At 33.8% G+C, this 20274-nt stretch overlaps 2 protein-coding genes across 4 annotated transcripts in view; one reads left to right on the top strand and one right to left on the bottom strand.

Annotated features, from left to right (window-relative positions):
• The window catches only part of LOC149791528 (beta-1,3-galactosyltransferase 5-like), a 258369-nt gene extending 239392 nt beyond the window's left edge, over positions 1–18977 (bottom strand). For all 3 annotated transcript variants that reach the window (XR_016423369.1, XM_089970059.1, XM_089970058.1), the window contains exon 1: positions 18070–18977. Coding sequence is in view for 1 of the 3 variants with exons in the window: in XM_089970059.1 (XP_089826185.1) it covers positions 18070–18205 (136 nt within the window). In the remaining 2 variants the exon portion in view is untranslated. The remainder of the gene's footprint in view (positions 1–18069) is intronic.
• On the top strand, positions 5430–18983 carry LOC149791527 (uncharacterized). Its single transcript, XM_089970057.1, has 2 exons — positions 5430–6099; positions 14331–18983. The coding sequence occupies exon 2, from the start codon at positions 14653–14655 to the stop codon at positions 15832–15834; it is 1182 nt and encodes a 393-aa protein (XP_089826183.1). The 5' UTR covers positions 5430–6099; positions 14331–14652; the 3' UTR covers positions 15835–18983.
• Positions 18984–20274: the final 1291 nt, after the last annotated feature.

The following is a 20274-nucleotide window of genomic DNA, read 5'->3' as shown; positions in this document are numbered from 1 at the left end:
CCTCGCATTCATTTTAACTCACATTTTCGCTTGTCCAATATTGAACTTGAATTATTCTCAACGTGTACGAATATTTCGGTACGTTATTCTATAATGCAATTTGCCATTGAAGGGCTACGCTATATAACTGTAACTTTCGATCAAACATTTGCGTGAGAAACCTCAATCTCTCTGAATCAAAATTCACTTTGTTTGATCGAAGTTCTGATTTTTCTTGCATTCGAATGCATAAATAGAAACGGTATGGTGTTAAAATGTTTCTTCTGCTGGAAGAATAGTTTGCTTAAAAGAAACTTTATGAATTTTATAACAAAGAGGATCAAGTGGACAAAGATGTATGCTGAGACATGGTTCAATCAAATCAAACAAAGACATGGCGCTTGGTGTGTGTGTGTTTGTATGTGTGATTTGGATTTTTGACGTCGCTTTAACAATTTTTCAGTTATATCGCTGCGATGTGTGCGGTGTGGCTATTTATAGTGATATCTAGTACTGGGTCATCATGCCGCAGACATGTAGTATGATGTCCCAACCAGTCACATTATCCTGACACCAGGTCGAATAGTCCTAACACTAACCTCTTAATGCTGAGTGCCAAGCGAGACAGTTTCTCGTACCATTTTTATAAGTCTTTGGTATGAGTCGGTCGGGGTTCTAACCGGCGACTTCCCGCCTCCGAGGCGGACGCAACAACCACTAGGCCACCGGAGTGGTGTGATATGGCGCTTGGAAGCATATCTCTAAGCAATGTTCATTCTGAGAGCAAGCAGCTCGAATATTTTAACTGTAGGTTAAATTTACTGTTCCTCCCATATTTTATAATTGTTTATCATTCAGCAAATACTTCCATAGCGATCTATCCCAAGCATACTCTCTATGAATAAGCAAGATAATGAATGAGTGTAATAGAAAACAAAGTGTAATTCATTTATTATGTATTTAATAAATAAAAATATTCTGATGTTATGTTCAAATTTATAAATTGATTTTGAATTTCTCCAGGAAGAGAGCACCAGTTTGCAATTATTACAGGATCTTTGCACAAAGTTGTATTTCTTCTAATCAGTAGCAGCCCCTTAGAAATATTACACTCTAGAAATATTGCACCTTAGAAATACTACACCTTACACATTAGAAATACTACACCTTACACATTAGAAATATTACACCTTTGAAGGAATACAATATCTTATAAAGTTGCTTTACAGTTGACTTTAACTACAAAGTGATAATTATCTTGAAAATCAAAGCCACAGTCGGTGTATATAAATAATGTTTGTAAATCTGTCTAAAGTAATTGTGATATTGAAGGTCCATCTTTTGAAAATGCGTAGTGATTAATGATTAGAGTTGATATTAACCAGATATGTTTGTTGTTGTTGTTGTTGTTTATTTTTTGTTGCTAGATCTGTTACCCTTTTCAATGCTAGACGCACGATCCGAACGCATTCACAATGGGTCAGTACTGTAATATCCGTTTATGCCACCACATGGTATTTCGGGAACATGAGTCATATTTACTGTATGCTTTACAATATCGTAACTTGCAGGATGCTATGCCTTTTTACTGTTATGGTGCACAACATATATCATCCAATGAATCAGAATGCAGCCATGACGTATCCTAGATTCACTAAGATGGAATCGGAAGATACGAAATTGCATAATTAAAACAAAACATGAAACATATCAAATATCGTAAGAAATATCTCAAGTTGTAAACATGCAACCCAGAAGGTACATCCTAAAATATAGAAAATGAAAATGGAAAAATGCAACGTGGAATATACATCGTAAATGGATGGAAAGCATATATATATATATATATATATATATATATATATATATATATATATATATATATATATATATATATATATAATTCTTTTCTCTATAAGTCACTGTTATTTCTGCAATTCTTTGTTTTAAAACTTTTTCATGAATCAGTGCAGAGAGTAACAAAATCCTTGTTAAGGCCTTTTATATTTTTTGTTTAGTTTACATTATTTTTATTTTGTTCATTCACCTCTATTACCTTTCCTTACATTCAAATTTCTTACCTAAATGTGTTGGTATTTGATAAAACAAAATGCATTCCAAATATAAAAACCTGGATCTAAACACTTTACACTTACAATTAAGGACTCTTTTGCTCTCAATGGACGCTTGGAAAAAATTGGAGTCCAATGTCTTCTTTTTGACAGATATAAATGGTATCTTCACGTTCGTCTCAGTAGTAGTAGTTTTCTTATTTCACCAAAAATCTTTTTTTACGACGGGTGTTTTGAATAAACTCTGTAAATCGCTGACCTAAAGTGTGACATTGATTTGGTATTCCATTTTCAGAAGTTACCAAATAATGTGTTTTGAAATGTGTTGTGATTCATACGTACGAAAATGTACTAAACGTAAATGTCATTGACGCTTTGTTTTCTAAACAGGATCCAAATTTTGTCATAGCCTGCATACAGTACTAATTTAGTTTCAAATATACATATATTAGATGTATCTCGTTATCAAAAATTTCTCCCACAGGAATATGTATTGCAATCCATCATGTGGTTAATGTACAGTAGATTTATTGTATAAACAAGAATGCCAAAAAGAGAGTTTAATATGGCATTTAATAATTGGATAAATAGGTCTTAAAATTATTCAGAGATGCATTACGAGTAATCTGAGAGGATTCACTGATATGCTGTACACTGATAAGGAACTTCGTTTTACAGTTTTGGAGATTGCATCACTATAGTAAAATGCGACCACTGGAATTTGATACAAGGTTTCTTTGCCTGATGTGCTGTAGCCATTGTTCACAAGGCAATTTAAAACAAGCTACCTGGGTAATGGAGTCGAGATCTTAAGAGTGCTTTATCCAATTTGCGTTACCGGCCTTAAAATCTAGTGTTCAGTCGTCCAGATTAAAGATCTAAAGTCGATTTAAAAAATCTCAAATTCCAATGTGTGGATGTTTATCAAATATTGGTCTAACACAAACCCTATGAAGTGGATATCATGTACAAAACATTTAGTCATGTTAAAAATAATTTGAATGCTGTTTTGGGTCTCTCGCTATTCCAGGAAAGAGAGTGCATATACATTCTAGACAATATATTTATTAAAAAAACACCGAAGCACTTGACATCATCTAGCATGGGCTTGATAACACTCCCAAATTTAGAGATATTAAAGAGGTTTGGATTAAAAATAAGCTTTACCGTGAGCTTCGCAATGAATGAAGCTGATGTCCCCCTCTTAAGCTGGAAATAGTTTGTAGGTTAGTATACAATTGTTCATATTTAGTGCGGTGATATATAAAAATAAAGTATACGAGACTTATCTCTCGACAACGTGAATGGGAAATCCACTATATCTATGTAATTACTTTTGTCTCGGTCATTTAATAAATTCGTCTTCTCCGGAAAAAATGAGGTTCATCTTCATTACATTTAGTTCAGCCATTTTCAGAATATATTTTGCTTTTGTTTAGTCTCGAATAAATTCGTTTTTCGTTTCATAATACGAGTGTCATTATGATTTAGTTTCCTTTACCACAACCATTTATAAAATCAGCAAAATCAAAAACAAATAATTGTAAAACAGTCTGTATAATTTCAATGCTCATATATGTATACTGTAGCTGTATTTTAGCTTAATGTCTTATATCGAAATGTGTTTTGAGACCTGACAGAAAGGAGAAAGATTATAAAGTATCAACGTGTTAGTATTACTGAAACTGAATTTCTGAAAATTAGAGTTAATACTTAATTATATCAAGCCTTCATTCAAAAGAAACCGTTGTCGAAAATACTTGAAATGCTAGAATCTCACTATATTTTCTGTATTGTTTTGTCATTTAAGATTTATCCGTAGTCGTGATCCAACCGAATAAATAATCTACATAATGCCAAGATGAGTGCGACCATGCATACTTCTAATTACACGTAGCAAATTTTAAAATTTATATCTTTCTGTAATCATGGTTCACCATATTCATGCACTGTTAATCGAAAAGAAAAACACTTCGATAAAATACTGAAAATATCTCAAAACCAAGCTCTAAATAGCACAGAAAAACTGAATTATAAGCAAACTTAAACCCAAATCAAGCTTCAGACATTATAAACTTTCCTCGGTCGGAATGATAAAAGTGGACGATAGAGTGAACCAATTAACACTAAATCATGCTCGTAACAGTTTTGCTTCTGAGAAATGTCCATCTTACAATCGTGTAAATTACTGTTCTGTCAAAAGAGCAGTAAATTTAACTTTGTTATATCGCGTGTTGGCAACGTAGCTTCCACAACTTTCCTTCACAGCACCATAAGTGACTGAACTGGAACATATCCAGTTTTATCAAGAACATTTCCAACATATGACATTGCAAATCAACTGTTAAGTCGCATCCTTTTAAGACTAAACAAATCACGAGAACGTAGTTCAACCATATTTTAATAGAATGCATATTTGTGTGATATTTTTAATTCTGAAATCTGATTTTCATGCATAATATAACTTTCTTACCTTAGTGGAATATTAAAAAATGTACCGTGTCCCGAAATCTGCATCCCTTAGGACCCCATTGGAAATAGTTGTTTATAAGTTGCTTTGTATGCATGTACGTACGATGTCAACGCGCATGCATTAAAGCGTCGTGTACGTAGTATCGACACGGGAGCACATGTGCAGATATGACTGATCACGAGTGCTCACCCGTTGATCACGCATATTAAGGGTAAAATTCTTCCCTTTGGATACGTCGACGTGCATCGTTGAATTGCCGAAAACGTCGATAAGTCAGTCGTACTAATCGTCGTTAATCAGACAAGAACCTCTGGAGAATAAAAAGATCGAAAAGTAGCAGGAAGCGGAAGATGTAATAGTGGCCTTGGAACAGCTGCTAGAGCAAGCAGAGGCTCAGTGGTACACTCTAAGTCGAGTTAGAAGGAAGTGATTGCACTTCGAGGAGTCAAGATCCTCATTAAAGAAGTGATTGCATGTTAAATCTATGGACCATTTTAATATAGGATTCTCCGTATAACCCCCAAGTGCCATTTTTGACCCTATAGTGCCAAATTGTATTATTCGTGTGTACTGTCAATCCCCCTACATGTTTTGTATGATTACCCTTTATACACAACATTTACAATCCGCTTTGATCAGAAACCATCATATATTATCATCATCGTCTCATCGTTGAGTTTATTTCGTTTTATTGCTAGTTGATAAGTATCACTTCTTGTAATGAAACATTTATCATATAGCCTTTCGTATTGCGCTATGTGGCCTTACAGAACTGATGCGCTGAAAAAGCACTATCAATCAATATGAGTTTCTAAACTGCGTGACATAACAAAATATGTAAAATACATGCTGATCAGCTTGGTTGACACTCTCTACTCAGATTTAAAATAGGACTTAAGCAGATCATTATTTTAATTTTTTGCATTAAGCCACATTTTAACATCAAGAAATCTGAGAGCACAACGGTCTCACTCGAGTAACCATTCTTGCACTTCAAAATGTTTGAGACGGCTGCGTAAGACATTGATTGCGCTAACAGTTATTCATGGCCAATGAGTACTTTAATATCACCTTGCTGGTGGAAAACAAATTACCATTAGGAACATATTTACAGGGAAGCAATACTGTTTTAGTTTGGGTGTACAGGATCAACGTTTTGGAAATCATTATGACTTCGACATTGTAATTAAATTGAGGCGTCTCACTGCAAAATGTCTGCTTACAGCATGTCGTGACGTACTTTAGCAAGTTCGCTGCTTAGACGTTTTGGTTCGCTAGAGATGGCGACAACATGAACATATGAAAGGTAGCACGATTGCATGTACTTCTCTATTGATTCGTTTGAAAAGGTCGAAAATGCTGTGGGCAAGTTTATTTTTTCCATGGCTGATGATAAACATGAAACCGACAGCTGATGCAACATGTCGATCCAATACATGCAACACTTCCCTGGCCGGCTGAATACAGCTTAAAAGAAGAATACAACTCTCAATATTCAACAATGCTCGTTAACATGTTGCTGAAAATGTTGGGAGACAAGCAAACTTATGCCCTGAACTAGATTTTCATCCTTGGGTAAGTTAAGTTTGACCTTTACCTAATTTCTATTTTTATTTTTTTCTAAATTTTTGTTTTAAATCACAGACATTTTTGTTAACTGAAGCGACTTCCAGTTACGATAAATAGGGAAACTATGGCAACAAAGTTATGGGTAGAAAATGACCAATCAACAGTCGTGTTTGTGAAACTCTGGTTTGATTTAATTGAATTGTCCAGTTATCCAAATAACACATATTTTGAACTCACGAGTCTGCTTGCTCAAGTAAACTTGAATTATTTTCCTATTTCTTAGTAGTTCCTTGTACCATGCAAGCCGACTGAAAGGTTACACTTTTCATAACTGTTATTATCTATGAAACATTTAAACGGAATATACCAATATAATTGTATCGAACCCTTTTAATGAGATACAAAATGTTTTATGACATAAAAATCAAGACTTTTCTTGTCATCGAACGCAAACATCTGGAAAGGTCTTGGCAGAAGAATGGTCTTGTTAAAAGAAAAAGATATGACTTTTTATTGTAATAATGATAGAGTGGTAATACTATAGACATATACTCATACAGAACCATGGATCCATCAAGTCACGGAAAGAAGTGGCGAGTGAAACACATTAACAAATCAATGGGTTATATCATATTGTGTATATGTTTATACTCCAAAAAAAAAAACTATTAAAAAAACTTCAGTAATAATAAATTTTGAGAAAAAATATCTGGAAGTAACTCAATGAATCTAAAGTTTCAAGAAAGAAAACAAAGGATAATTTATTTATCAGAATTTTACAAATATAATTGCTCAGTAAATTGCAAATTCTGTTGCACTCGGTTTGGGTATTTAGGTAGCCATCAAATTATCATTGATCAAAGACCACGTGTCAGAACTTATAAATATACAGAAAAAGTTACTGAGCCAAAAAACGTTTCTGCAATAAAGTTCTTACTAGGACCGCAAACAAGATGTTCAAAAGCAGGCTGTTGGTTTGACCAGCTATCTTTTAATCAGTGTGATTTATATTTGTATTTTCTTTAATTCTATATTTTTCTGTTATACTCTTTGTTTGCAAGTCCACATCGGTGAGAATATTCAAAACAAAATTTCAGTCCGCACTGCCGGGACAGGACTTGAGTGAAAGGAAATCGTTTTTTGCAAAGCAATGGTCTACAAAGTACACGCTTGTCTTATTACCTGTTGGGGTGATGCATATCTAACAGATTATCAATTTTTTTTTCTTCAACAAAATGAAAAGAAACAAACGCTGTGACGAGTCCATTGATAAGTACTGTACAATAAGATCACCAGTTAGACCATATCTTCATCCATACCAATTTCAACACAAATGAGCTAACAGCACAGTAATTAAGAGTATTTCATCGTACTTAAAATTATCGTCATAACAAGTTTGATGCTGTAAATTATTACTGCATGTAAAACCAGGCTAATTTATTCACGCATTTCTAACTAGTGCCCATACATATATATGACCTGACTGTAATAGTCAACGTAGTAGTGTAGAAAATTAAATGTATGGTTACTACTCTAGGTTGTGAGAAAAATAAGAAACAAACACATGTTTGTAATGTTCTCGCACGATTAAATACAGTGACTTTTGTATCAGATATACAAAGCCTAAAGCAATACGTAGGCGGTGCTTTCTAAAAGACATTAACGTTTAAAAGTAGAGATAAATCTGTAGTAAACGTCTGAGAAAAATATTATTTTTACTAGCATCTGTAGATGCTTTTTCGTGCCTAGACTATTATTTTACAAGCAAATAGAAACTTATTTTGTCAAAATTACAGAACATTTAAAGGCTACGAGTTACCAAGGCAACTGGTGTAGCCACCTTGGGGCAAATAAGTCAGGAAATATATTTTGAAGAAAGATAATTACCGATACAGTTTTTCATTAAATATACCGAGTTAATCATACTGCCATTTCCATTCTGTACTTCCAGATGGAATTACGTGACAATTAATACTTCCAGTTCAGTACCCACGAATGTAGTTCATGTCTATTTTTAGAACATTTTTTCCTCTCTCATTTTGGTGGTGCTAGGAGAGGTTTATTTATGCATTTTTGGTAGGGATTTAAAGGTAACTGTTTATTCTTGATAATATGAGCTCAGGGTGTTGTTGTCCGTGTGTATTTCGGCGACAGTGTACAGTGAGTAATAAGGCCTTGGTGATGATCCGGAAGTGAAATCTGTGTTCTGTTTACATGCTGCTATGCTGACAGTCCAGTATCTCAAAAAAGAGCAGGTCAACATTAGACAAGAACTTCACCGTGAAGTCATCTTTGAAGGTATTTTAGATTAACATATGATTTGCATTGATTGTCACACAGTGGAAAGGTCAGTACTGAGAAACAAATATAGAGAACACATAGTAAAATTAATTGTGTTCTATGTCCAGATAGATTAAAGGGGGATAACTGTAGATTGATTGTCGGCATGATGCGCTTGTGATAGATGGAATAATCAATACACGAAGTGATAGCGCAACTGGCTACTGCTTCTCATTAACTAGGACGGGGGGGGGGGAGAAGAGGAGGCGGGGCGGGTAGGTGTGAAGATCTTTTATGTATCTGATCTGAAAATTTTAGAGAGCATATCAAACTCGCGTGTTTTAACTGTTTTAAACGCAGTGCCAGCAGCCCACTATATGTTGTTGTTTTTCTTCTGTCTTTTATTAAGTAGACGATACAAGGTACACATCTGTATGGTCTATTTCGTCGGACAAAGTTTTTTCACGCACATAACTGACAATTACGTTTACATGGATATACCATACAGGTAGTCTTTATATGAATATACCTACCGGACAGTTAAATTGTAAAGGCTATTTTATTATTTTGGCTTTAGCATGGATATCTGGCGCAATAGTTTGCATACATGTATGCTCACGAATCGAAGTCATAGGATTATGCTACAAGTGTGTAGTTGAATATCCTTATTAAATTAGTTTAACATACGTATATAATACACTTGTAATATATATATATATATATATATATATATATATATATATATATATATATATATATATATATATATATATATATTATGAATATAATATGTATGCAGTTACTAATCGAAAGAGTTTGTCAATACGACGAATACACAATGAAAATATAATTAATTTAATTACAAACAGGAACATCAGTAGTATTGTTCAGCCTCATATCAGCTTATCACCGGTGTGATACTGCTATCTCAGCACTTTAAGTTAGTAGTCAATTATGAAGATTAATATAACGTTATGGTGCGTAAATAATACGAGTACTCTCAATTAAATACATTTACAAAGGTAATGGTATGTATATTTAATTTGTATTCTGTGGTTTACCTTAGTCAGTAATTGAGGGTAGAAGCCTACCTGACGACCCACATCTTTTGATGTTTTATGGTAAACAACATATTGCATAGCTAATACTTTTATATGATTTTTAATTATATTTTACGATCATTATTAATTGCAGGTAAACATGTTTACAAATGTTGAGTTCAAGGTCTAGCTTTATTTAAAAATTAAGAATAGACGAATTTATCCTGGTATTGTTATTATGACTTAACTTTTATCTAAAAGTCTTTTACTTCAGAATTACTCATTCCTGTCTTACTATCCGTGTTTATAAGAATCAATTTTATTTGTTTCAAGTGATATTTGAGAGGACATATTAACTTTAACTATTCATTGGAATTACAAATTGATCTTTGATATTTCGGACTTAATCACTATTTTGGAATTATTGTGAGTTCATTTAAGGACAATTTGGACTACACCATTGTTATACTTCAGCACCTATCACATTAACACATTTGAGACTACTGGCACTACACATTCAAAATCATAAGTCATTCAGTTCTAATAATTACAGGTATTGAAGTAGGCACTAAGGTATGCACCTGTTATTGTAAGAAGAAAGTTACCACATGATTGTTACTTCTTATGAGATTTAATTGCATGCACAAAATTTAATTTATATCACATATTGATTATTTTTTCTAATGATGCTCTAGACATGCTAAAACTATATTCGTCCTCCACATCTGTACAAAGGACACAGTCGCTGTATGTATCAAATGTTAATTAAATCTACCTCAGTCAGTACCAATACGGAAATTTCTACTTATGAAAAGTTCGAACAATGGGCCGAATCATAGCAAAGACGCATACAAATGGTACATGCAGCTGCCTCGCTTGGCGCTCAGCGTTAAGAGTTTATTGGTAGGGCTGGTCGGCCGGGCACCAGGATAGTGTGAATGGGTGGGAGATGATACCACATATCTTGGGCACGGTGCCCCACTGCTAAACCTCATTATAAACTCCCACACTGTATACATCTCTACAAAAGACACAGTTTGTATCGAATGTTTTTAGTCTATCTCGGTTATTACTGAGAGGGAACATACATATGAATATACTAAATGATCTATGTACGGAATAATAAAACTATATATGGGATCTTGACACCAGAAATACTTAATTTTACTTTTTCAAGAATTGAAGCCCTTCCACTGATTTCTATTATATTAATCCAAGGATATATCTCTACGTCTTTAACTGAATAAAATGAAAGCTTTCGTCGCCTACCTCTGATTAATCATAGCTTCTGACATTACATATGAAATTAGTATGTGTCTAACTGGATTTGCCCGACAATCAAAGTGATTGCCCGAAGATAAATGTAAAATATAAATTTATTATAGAAATATATTACTAGACGTCTTTTATAAACACAACCAGTTTCTTACTCGAATTGTTATCATTCCTTAATTTTGCCAGGTGATACGTTTCTAATCACTCTGTCCACTTTTTCTTGTTTTTCTTCTTTCAAGAAATGTATATTAAATGTTAGTTGTGTGGTTAAGTGTGCAGATTTGATTAACTTAATAAGATATATCAAATAGATCAGAAAACATTTGGTACCAGTCTATTAAGCTTCTTAACCTACAGATGTAATCGGGCCTTTAAAGTTTCTAAAATCATTTTGCATAATCAAATTTATAATCTAAATTGCACTTTTCATTTACTTCATTCAATGTATGTTCATATTTGGTGGCACATGATGAACTTCCTTGACCTGAAACAGGTCAACATTTCTCTCATACAAACAATCCTGAAATTCCATTATGTCCACGGCGCTTTGTTAATTTACAGTCATTTCAGTGTCGTTTGTTAGAGCGCAAGTTTGACTGATCATATATGACATGTATATTGATTCTATTCTCCAACCATCATGCTATGCGCTGCGTTATCATAATATATTCAAAGTGTTATCAAGTCCATCCAGTTCCAGAGCAAACGGTATTGTATCAGATTTATGCAGGAATGAATACTTTATATTTTCAATTTATCTGTTTCATTGCACTTCGTTCCAAATCTATTTATGTCTGGGAGGAACAGTTTTATTTCACTTCAGTATTTTCAATGTGGTAAAACATACAAAGAAACATTGTTTGCAGCAGTAAATTAATTTATTAATTTATTGTTGTAGTTAAATGACACGGAATGGATGAATAGTTTTATAAAGAGTTATTTTGGAACATTTGCCATTTTATATATGCATAACTTACACTACGCAAGTAAACTATCGCCATAGTGATTCACCTCTCTACAGTTTATGTTAGAATTATCTACCTTCCTATAGCTAAATCCTCATATATTCTACTCTATCGCCATTAACACGATTGGTATAATGCACAATATATCCATCTAGTAGACAAATATGCATTGAAATCTCCACCAATAACAAATGCATGATCAGGAAAAGTACATTAGCATGGGGTCAATTCATTCTGAAATATAGTAAACATATCTACCTCTGCACGTAGAGTGTTAATTTTATGTATCTAACAGAAACCTGGTAATGCACGTAGGTATTTGTTTTTAAATTTTGTGCTTTTAGTATTGCATTAATACAACATCGATGACAAAGTATGTAAATGTATCCTTCTTCAAGTTTAAATGAAGCCCGAAATTGTCATATCCATTCAACAAAAAAAAACCCTAATAATTGGAGTTTGCACAAACCTGATCATCGGATATATTATTAAGACCTGACATAATTCAAAGAAGAAGCATGATTTCAATGTTCCACTGGCGATTTTTATCATATACATCTGTATTTAGGCCTCGTCCATATCGATATTAATTACATACCAGTACAATATTGCTAAATTACTCATTATATCCGTTCTATTCTTGATAAATGTATCATACGTCAGTAATACAGCTTTCTCCTCCTTAAGCGCAAAGATGAAGGTTGGATATAAATATATGCGTGTCCAAAAACACTTCAATAATATCCTCAGAGACAGAAATGTCAACTGTCACAAAAATCATTGTTATTGTCAGTCATTTCGTCCTCTTCCGTTTTCTTCTCCGAATCATTTTCTCGTGTCTTCCTGGACACTTTGTGATACCTTTTCAGGACTGCCTGCGTATCCTTAAAACAAATGGTACAATCTCATATCTTAGACGATGGAAGACGTTTATCGCGATTGTTTACTTGTCCTTGTCAAACGTTTGGCTTCTGTACTCACGCATAATTGCCGTTCCCTTATCATGCCACTTTTCTCACCAAGCCACGAAAAGCTAGATGGCTTTGTTTTGGATTTGGCGGCGTGATTTTGAAGAATGTTTTCATCCGACAGATGTGTCTATTCCAATTTTTCCTACATTGCATAAGGATTAATAACCTTTCATTCCAAGCAAACATTTCAAAAGGGAAACGTCTAATTCAACCGCCTCTCGTCCCCACATATGGCAGTGATAATTGGGTTCATTGTTTCTGATCTCGTCAACACCAGTATCCTTCAGAAATGAAGGTTTTATCAGGTACATCTTGCAACAACAGTGACTGAGACAATAAGTGAAGCAGAATCGCTTTGATCCTTGACAATGCACGAATCACTGTCACAATGTGTAAATATTTAAAACAACTAGAATAATATTTCATCAAATTTCCTAGAAAAAAACAAAATAAATGTGTACCTACCTATCTTGAAATTTAGGACGTTATACCATAAACCGATCGATCAAATCCCAATTCCATACGAGGAGAAACAATGTTCCAAAGGTTCGTATTATTTGATGGATTTTTTACCATGTCTAGACTGATTATGATTAAGAAACATTACTACATACGTCTAAATAATCTGAAATATCAAATTTAATGATAACTACAAATATACATAGGTAAATATTTAAGCCTATCTGCTACAAATTATGAAGATTCGAAAACTGAAAAAATAACCTTGATAGCTACATGTTCTGATTTCACATTTCAATCAATCATAAGTCTTTTTATTCACGAATTGAAATAAATCATAGAACATTTTTTCTTGGAAGTAAAATGATTAGAGGAACCATTTCTCGCTCGTTTTTTCTGACTCATTCCTGTCTTCGCTCCCCCTTTTATTTGTATTACAAAATGATAGCTTCGTATATAATGCAGCTCGAGTTATTCTTGACATATTTGTTCTGTTTCGTTCGCTTTTGAGAGAACAAAGACAGAAGGACCTGCATTGTCTTTATATATATATAAGATACTGAATAATACAATTCGTATCTCTGCCTACTACGAGATTTCTATGGATTGTACACTTTGAAACACCATCATTCCAAAACATCCTGACAGTAAACGTACTGGTGCAAAAACCAACTTCTATATTTGAAGAAAATAGGAGTAAACAAATAGGTGTGTACATTCTTTAGAAGTACAGCAATATTCAAACTCGGGAGTGCATATTTGGGCACGGCAATACAAATAGCGGTCGTAGTTGTAATTAACAACAGACAATCCTTTTTACTCAGGACAACTGCCCATGTACAAGCTTGTTTACGACGAATTGTAAATGATTTGCATGAATTGTTGAAATTACGTTTTAGCTTTTGCGCAAATACTTTAACAAATTCTGTCCTCATTAAGTGTGAAAAGAGTAAGAATTATCTTTTTGTGACCTAAAAACAAAATTATTAATAAATTTTACGACAACTTTTCAATAAATTATCTGTCTAGTATACTTAATGGGTACAATTTCGAATACATCTTCATTACCAGATGTTCAAAATACCCTTCACTGCCGATCGTAAGTATACCATGACGTCCTATTTTCGGCGCCGTAACTATTGTCTTAACAAAAAACGGATATACTTAGGTTTAAAATTTAAAAACAATTTAACCTCGAACGTGTAGTCAGAAGCACTTTAAATAGACATGTTTCATCTCTATTACAGATGCTTCGCATGCATGACTTGTTCAGAGAACCACTTGAGACGGAAGATAAAAATGGCACTAAAAGAAAGTAACTGTTTTATAGATTGCTCTTCTAAGCTCATCCAGCGTACCAAATTCATTGCAATTCGGACGCAATAGGGCTTTGATCTCTTCATTCCAAACAAAAATCAAAAAGTGGCATTGGATTTTGTTTATCTAGATGTACAATTTTCATTAGATCATAATACGATTATGTTTTATTTTTAGTTAAGAATCTTTGCCAAGCTTATCCAAGATTTCATCAGCCGCTTATTGTAATAAGCATCAGTTTACTCATCTACAATGAATGTAGATACTTTAATTGTTGGTGCTGGATTTTCTGGTTCCGTTATCGCACGACTTCTTGCTGAAAATACAAAGCAGAAAATTCTTGTGATAGATTCGCGTGACCATATTGGCGGAAACTGTTACGATTACGTCAACAAGTTCGGAATTCGTATATCAAAGTATGGTGCTCACCTTTTCCACACCAATCGACAAGAAGCATGGAATTTCATATCAGCTTTTGGTAGATGGGAACCATGGGAGCACAAGGTACTTGCCAAGGTATACCCACGAGATGTCAGTGATCACTATATATATGTACCAGTGCCAATATGCATACAAACGGTTCAAAATCTGTACGATTCGTCCGTTCAAAGTGAGGAAGACATGCACCGTTGGTTAGCCGAGGAAACAAAGGCTGTGAAATTTCAAGCTCCTTACAAGAACTCTATGGAATCTGCAGTGGCGCGATTTGGACATCGTATATATAACGACTTCTTTCATAGTTATACGTTGAAACAATGGGGGAAATCCCCAGATCATCTAGATGCAAGCGTCCTTGAACGTATTCCTCTAAGATATAGCAAAGACGACCGTTACTTTACTGATCCCATCCAGATGCTACCTTCTGGTGGTTACACTGAGGTTTTCGAAGAGTTACTGGACCATCCTCAAATCGAGGTACGTTTAAATACAGACTATTTTCACGAACGTCATTGTTTCAACGGCGTTAACTTCACAGTGTTCACTGGTCCGATTGATGGCTACTTCGCTTCACGAGGATTAGATCGCCTTGAATATCGCTCCATAAATTTCGAGGAGTTTACAGTTGAAATGGGGGATAGAGATGCAGTGATGCAGCCAGCCAGTGTGGTGAATGAACCGAGTATGCGTGTTCCATACACGCGTACTGTGGAATTCAAGCAATTTTTGAATCAGCGATCTCTATATTCAACACTTGTTCGAGAGTTTAGTACGTCCGATGGAGACCCGTATTATCCTGTACCAAATGAACGCAACACGAAACTCTACGCCACCTATCAACAGTTGGCTGAAAATGAGACAGAAAAAGAAAGACGGACAGTTTTGTTCCTCGGTCGGTTAGCTAATTATAAATATCTTAATATGGATCAGGCAATTGGAAATGCTCTTGACCACTGGCACCAATGGACAAAGGATGGCATGATTAAGATCCATTGATGTGATTGGAGGTTCATAATAAAGTCCATTATATGCGTAGGACACATACTCAAAAACGCATTAGTAAGAAAATAGTGATTAAAGAAACATGTAACCTATACATGATCATAAACATCAGATTTAAAAACATGTAGGTGTAATGGATTAAATATGTTACATCAATTGTAATTTAAGGCACTCATTTGTCTTGTTATAGATCATTTTGTTTTAGAATGTCTTGACTTTTCAGAATTTGCTTGAATTTCATAACTAAGAACAAGAAGTATTCGAATCAATTCAAAGCATAACATGTATCGGACAATGATAATTGTAATAATAATAATAATAATAATAATAATGAAGACATATATGAAATTAATGATAATTGGGCTTTCATAATGTCAGTGACTGAAATTATTGTGCTAATTTTGTTGAAATGTTTGAAGAAATTCCCTCTCGACCCTGTTAAACGTTGACTTCACTCAGATTATTTTGATTTGATAGCGAGCGAGCCTGCAATTCATGCACATCGCTGTCCGTTTAGAAGAAGTTTAATTTGCAAAGAATTATTAAGATACAATACAAGGATGATACCTTGTTTTAAGAAATAGTTACGTTTTATTACTACTTTGTCCGCTTTTGTTACAAACGACAATTTCAGCGCCACGTCAAATCTAATGAAACGGCGGTGGCCCGCAGTAATTGTGTAGTTTAGATGTCATGTTCAGCTTAAAACCCACTATCCCTTGCGGACCCAGTGTAAGAAGTAAATGTGAAAATTCTTCATGGTCGGTTTACAATCTATTTTCGCCTCTTAATATTACAGAAGTATTTTCGCTGTATAATTTGTGATGTTTTCTAGGATAATTTGAAAGCACTTGGGACAAAAGTTTTAAAATTTAATGTTACGTGAATACGTGGACATAACCAAATCCATGCGTAAAAATGTGAAATTGTATGGCTGAATAATATCACTGAACCTTCAAACAACCAGTTTATTTTGTATTTTATTTGATATACCTATACACGATTGAAAATGCCATGAATACGAGATAACTCGTATAATGTCATTTAAATATCATCAATATATGATTCATTTCAAAAGGAGAAGATCGTGGTTATTAGATTTGAAACTCTAATGTCTTCTCTAGCAATGGCTCCTAAAAACACAGCAAGCCGTGTATGATGGAGTTTAAATATGGTTGCTTTTAACTTAAATAAATTTAAAAAAAGAAGAAGAAAAAAAGAAAAAAAACACAATCATGAATGGGATATAGTAGACTTCTATACGGTATTAGATTCTTCGGTGACACGCTTTATTGATGTGATGGTCAGACCCAGGATACCACCGGCACAAATCAGTGTGTTGATTGGAAGACATATTTTTAAACATTTATATGAATAAAATATTTTCTCCACATGTTTTATAAAGGTGGAGTAATCTGTATATTTGGACATATGCATCATCAATGACGCTATGAATCTTCCACAATTCAAACTGACCTCCCTGGTTTGATTGGAATGCTCCGTCCACTAAGTTGGGCTAAATTAAATTCTAAACTTGGTGTTTGCAATATGTGGTTAGCAGTATTCATTTATGCTTACCATGTTAACTGTAAGCAGATTGGATGAAAATACTCTGAATCTGAGTTTCAAGGAGTTTAAATTGCACATGTCACATAACCAAATTGCCCATTTTTTGCCCATTTAGTTGGGTACATTCTTGCCCGGTGATCGAAATATGCATGTATATAGGCAATCAGGTAAATACATACACCTGTCTTGATGATTAGGTTCGTCAGTATGCTAGTCTAATGTCAATTTCGCTGCAGTACGACTTGAATGTATCTCGTCAGACGAGATTTATTACCTTAAATTTTAATATTCCAGTGAATGTTAACTACATCAAATACGTTGCTTTCTCTTTGATTCAGTGTTTTAATATATATGAAAAGACTGTTGATATTGCAAAGTGTTTATTCCTGTTGTTCCCAATTGATACAGTAAAGAGACCGCATATAAATTAGTAGGGAAAGTGTCAACAATGTTAAATATAGAAATAACAGACTGCATGGTAGGGAACCTAAATTAGCCAACGTACAACAAGGCATTCGGTTAAAGTTATTAGAAAGGGAACAGTAGAGTAACAATATAATGCAAATTTATTTCCTTTCGGATGCTCAGATGAATATTCAAAACAACCATTTCAAGCAATACAGATTCAGACTTTAAAAAATACGCTAGTTTAATTCTTACCAGAAAACTCTCTGATTGGTACAGCAGCAATTAGCTCATCCAGGAAAATTTCAGGAACTTCCTCGCTGATTTGTAGGAAATCAAACATGTTCCTCTTGGTATACTTAATAGGCTCGTATAACTTGATGTCCTTCATATGTCCTTCGTATGTGGTAAAGTTATTGTCTCAGGATCGCATAAATTTGCATTATCCATGCGTTGTCTGAAACGTGTTTGCTTTTTAATTTGCAGTAAATGTCAAACATCAGCATAAGGAAAGACCTAATACATTATTGACAAGCACTGTATATTTATATTACTGTATTGTTTTATTCAATTACAAAATGCTGTACCTATTAAATTGTTCTTTGTCTTTAACTCTCACATGCTTACTAATACATCAATATTCCTTAATATGGCAAACAATCTCTAACGTATTATGGGAGTGGGGTGATTGTTGTTTGTTTAAATCTCACACTGATATTGAGATTTACTTATGATTTTGCCTAGTTTACTAACCATGCAAATCATAGCTGAGTGCCTTTTTCTTAAAGCTTAAAAATGTTAATATGTTTTGCATTGTTTAATATTTACTCTATAAACCATCTGAATTGTTTTTCTGTTTTGTAGTTGAGATAATTCCGTTACGTGTTTACATCTTGCTTACATGCCATTTTGTCTACTGTGTACGGTAGTTTATGTACTGTATTCATTTTGTTTTACGTATACTGGATTGATACATCACGTTTCTGGCACGCTTGACATTGGAATCCTCGTTTCATTCATTATATTTGTTCCTTGTCATGACTTTGTTTTATATCGTATGGGATGTATTTTGTTTACTTGGAGGGTATGCTGTGATATGATTTTTCGTGGAATGCTTTTGTATTAAAATGGGCTTCAATTTTGTGAATAAAATACTATTCTGCGGTCAAGATTCAAAATACAAATTTCTCAGTCTGAAATACAGCACTCAGACGTACTGAGTTATCATCCTAACTTTGTTACACTATAATTGCTACTTTATGCTAACATACTAAGCGACCTTGACATTCTATTAATAACGACCTATCCGACAGTCGTCACACCCAAAGCGACCTTGACATTCCAACATTAATTAATTAAAAATCATGTGGCGAATAGCAGTCCTTTCAAGTGCATTGGATCACGCAATAGAACACATGTGACAGGGATTGTTTACGATAAATGCAATAAACTGACAACGAACAATGCAAAACTAGTATCTAACTAACCTGAGAGCTTTTGACTCTTAATGAGTCTTTTTCAAAAGGCAAATACAAAACATAGACAAGTCTAACAAATAAAACAGAGGGGGGGGGGGGAAGAATGTATGTTATGTATGCGAATTTTTGTTTTTATTAATGATATTTATTATTACTATGTCTTGCATTACATCGCACAGGATGCATTTTTCGATCAGGGATTTATATTTTGGCATATTTGGCCTAAAGTGGAGACTAGAAAAAAAAATGACCGGAACTAAGAGCAATACTAATCTTACGACATGAACATGGATTTTAGCGGGAACGAAAAACAAACCCGGGATAGTAATACTAAAATATATGACGGTGAATAAAACTAATGCTAATATTATGAATCTATCACAGTGTTTAGAGTAGATTAGAAACATTATTGTGCATTATAATGAAACGACTGATACAAATAGTAATACGAACATTCCGAAACTAATACGGACTTTACCTGGGACTAAAAAATCCGAGTAATCTAAAATACAAAATTAATGAACGATTACGGAATTAACTTATTGAAAAGCCATAAGGAAAGTGCAAAAATAACTGCTTCTAGTAAAACTAGCATTAACATTCCAACACAGCCATGGACTTTAGCATAACCTGAAATTCCAACAAGAAAAAAAGTAAAATTATGGCAGAGACTACAAATACATCAAAAGTTCTGAAACGAATTTGGAATTTAGTAGAGACTGACATGAAATTTCATACATATGTAACAATTATGATCAACTTATAATGAGTCTGCAAATTCAGAAACCAATCTGGAAATCGGTGGAGACTAAATGAAAATTCCCCCCCAATGCAAAACCTCTAAAAAGAAATTTAAAAATTGTAAGAAAAAATTCAAAAACTACTTTATTTTATAAATGTAAGTTTTTATGGGTCAAAAATCAAAGAAGTCAAAATAATTAAAAAGAAGAACTCATACGGAATTGAGAGCTTACGATATATC

This window comes from Sinohyriopsis cumingii, chromosome 9 (genome assembly GCF_028554795.1).
Source record: "Sinohyriopsis cumingii isolate HCF-2022 chromosome 9, ASM2855479v2, whole genome shotgun sequence".
Classification (NCBI taxonomy): domain Eukaryota; kingdom Metazoa; phylum Mollusca; class Bivalvia; order Unionida; family Unionidae; genus Sinohyriopsis; species Sinohyriopsis cumingii.
Note: the sequence above shows the minus strand (reverse complement) of the source record. Positions and strands in the feature narration are given on the sequence as shown.

What these genes read in the sequence shown, in the direction of transcription:
- LOC149791527 (XM_089970057.1), top strand. Translation starts at nt 14,653, where the DNA reads ATGAATGTAGATACTTTAATTGTTGGTGCTGGATTTTCTGGTTCCGTT.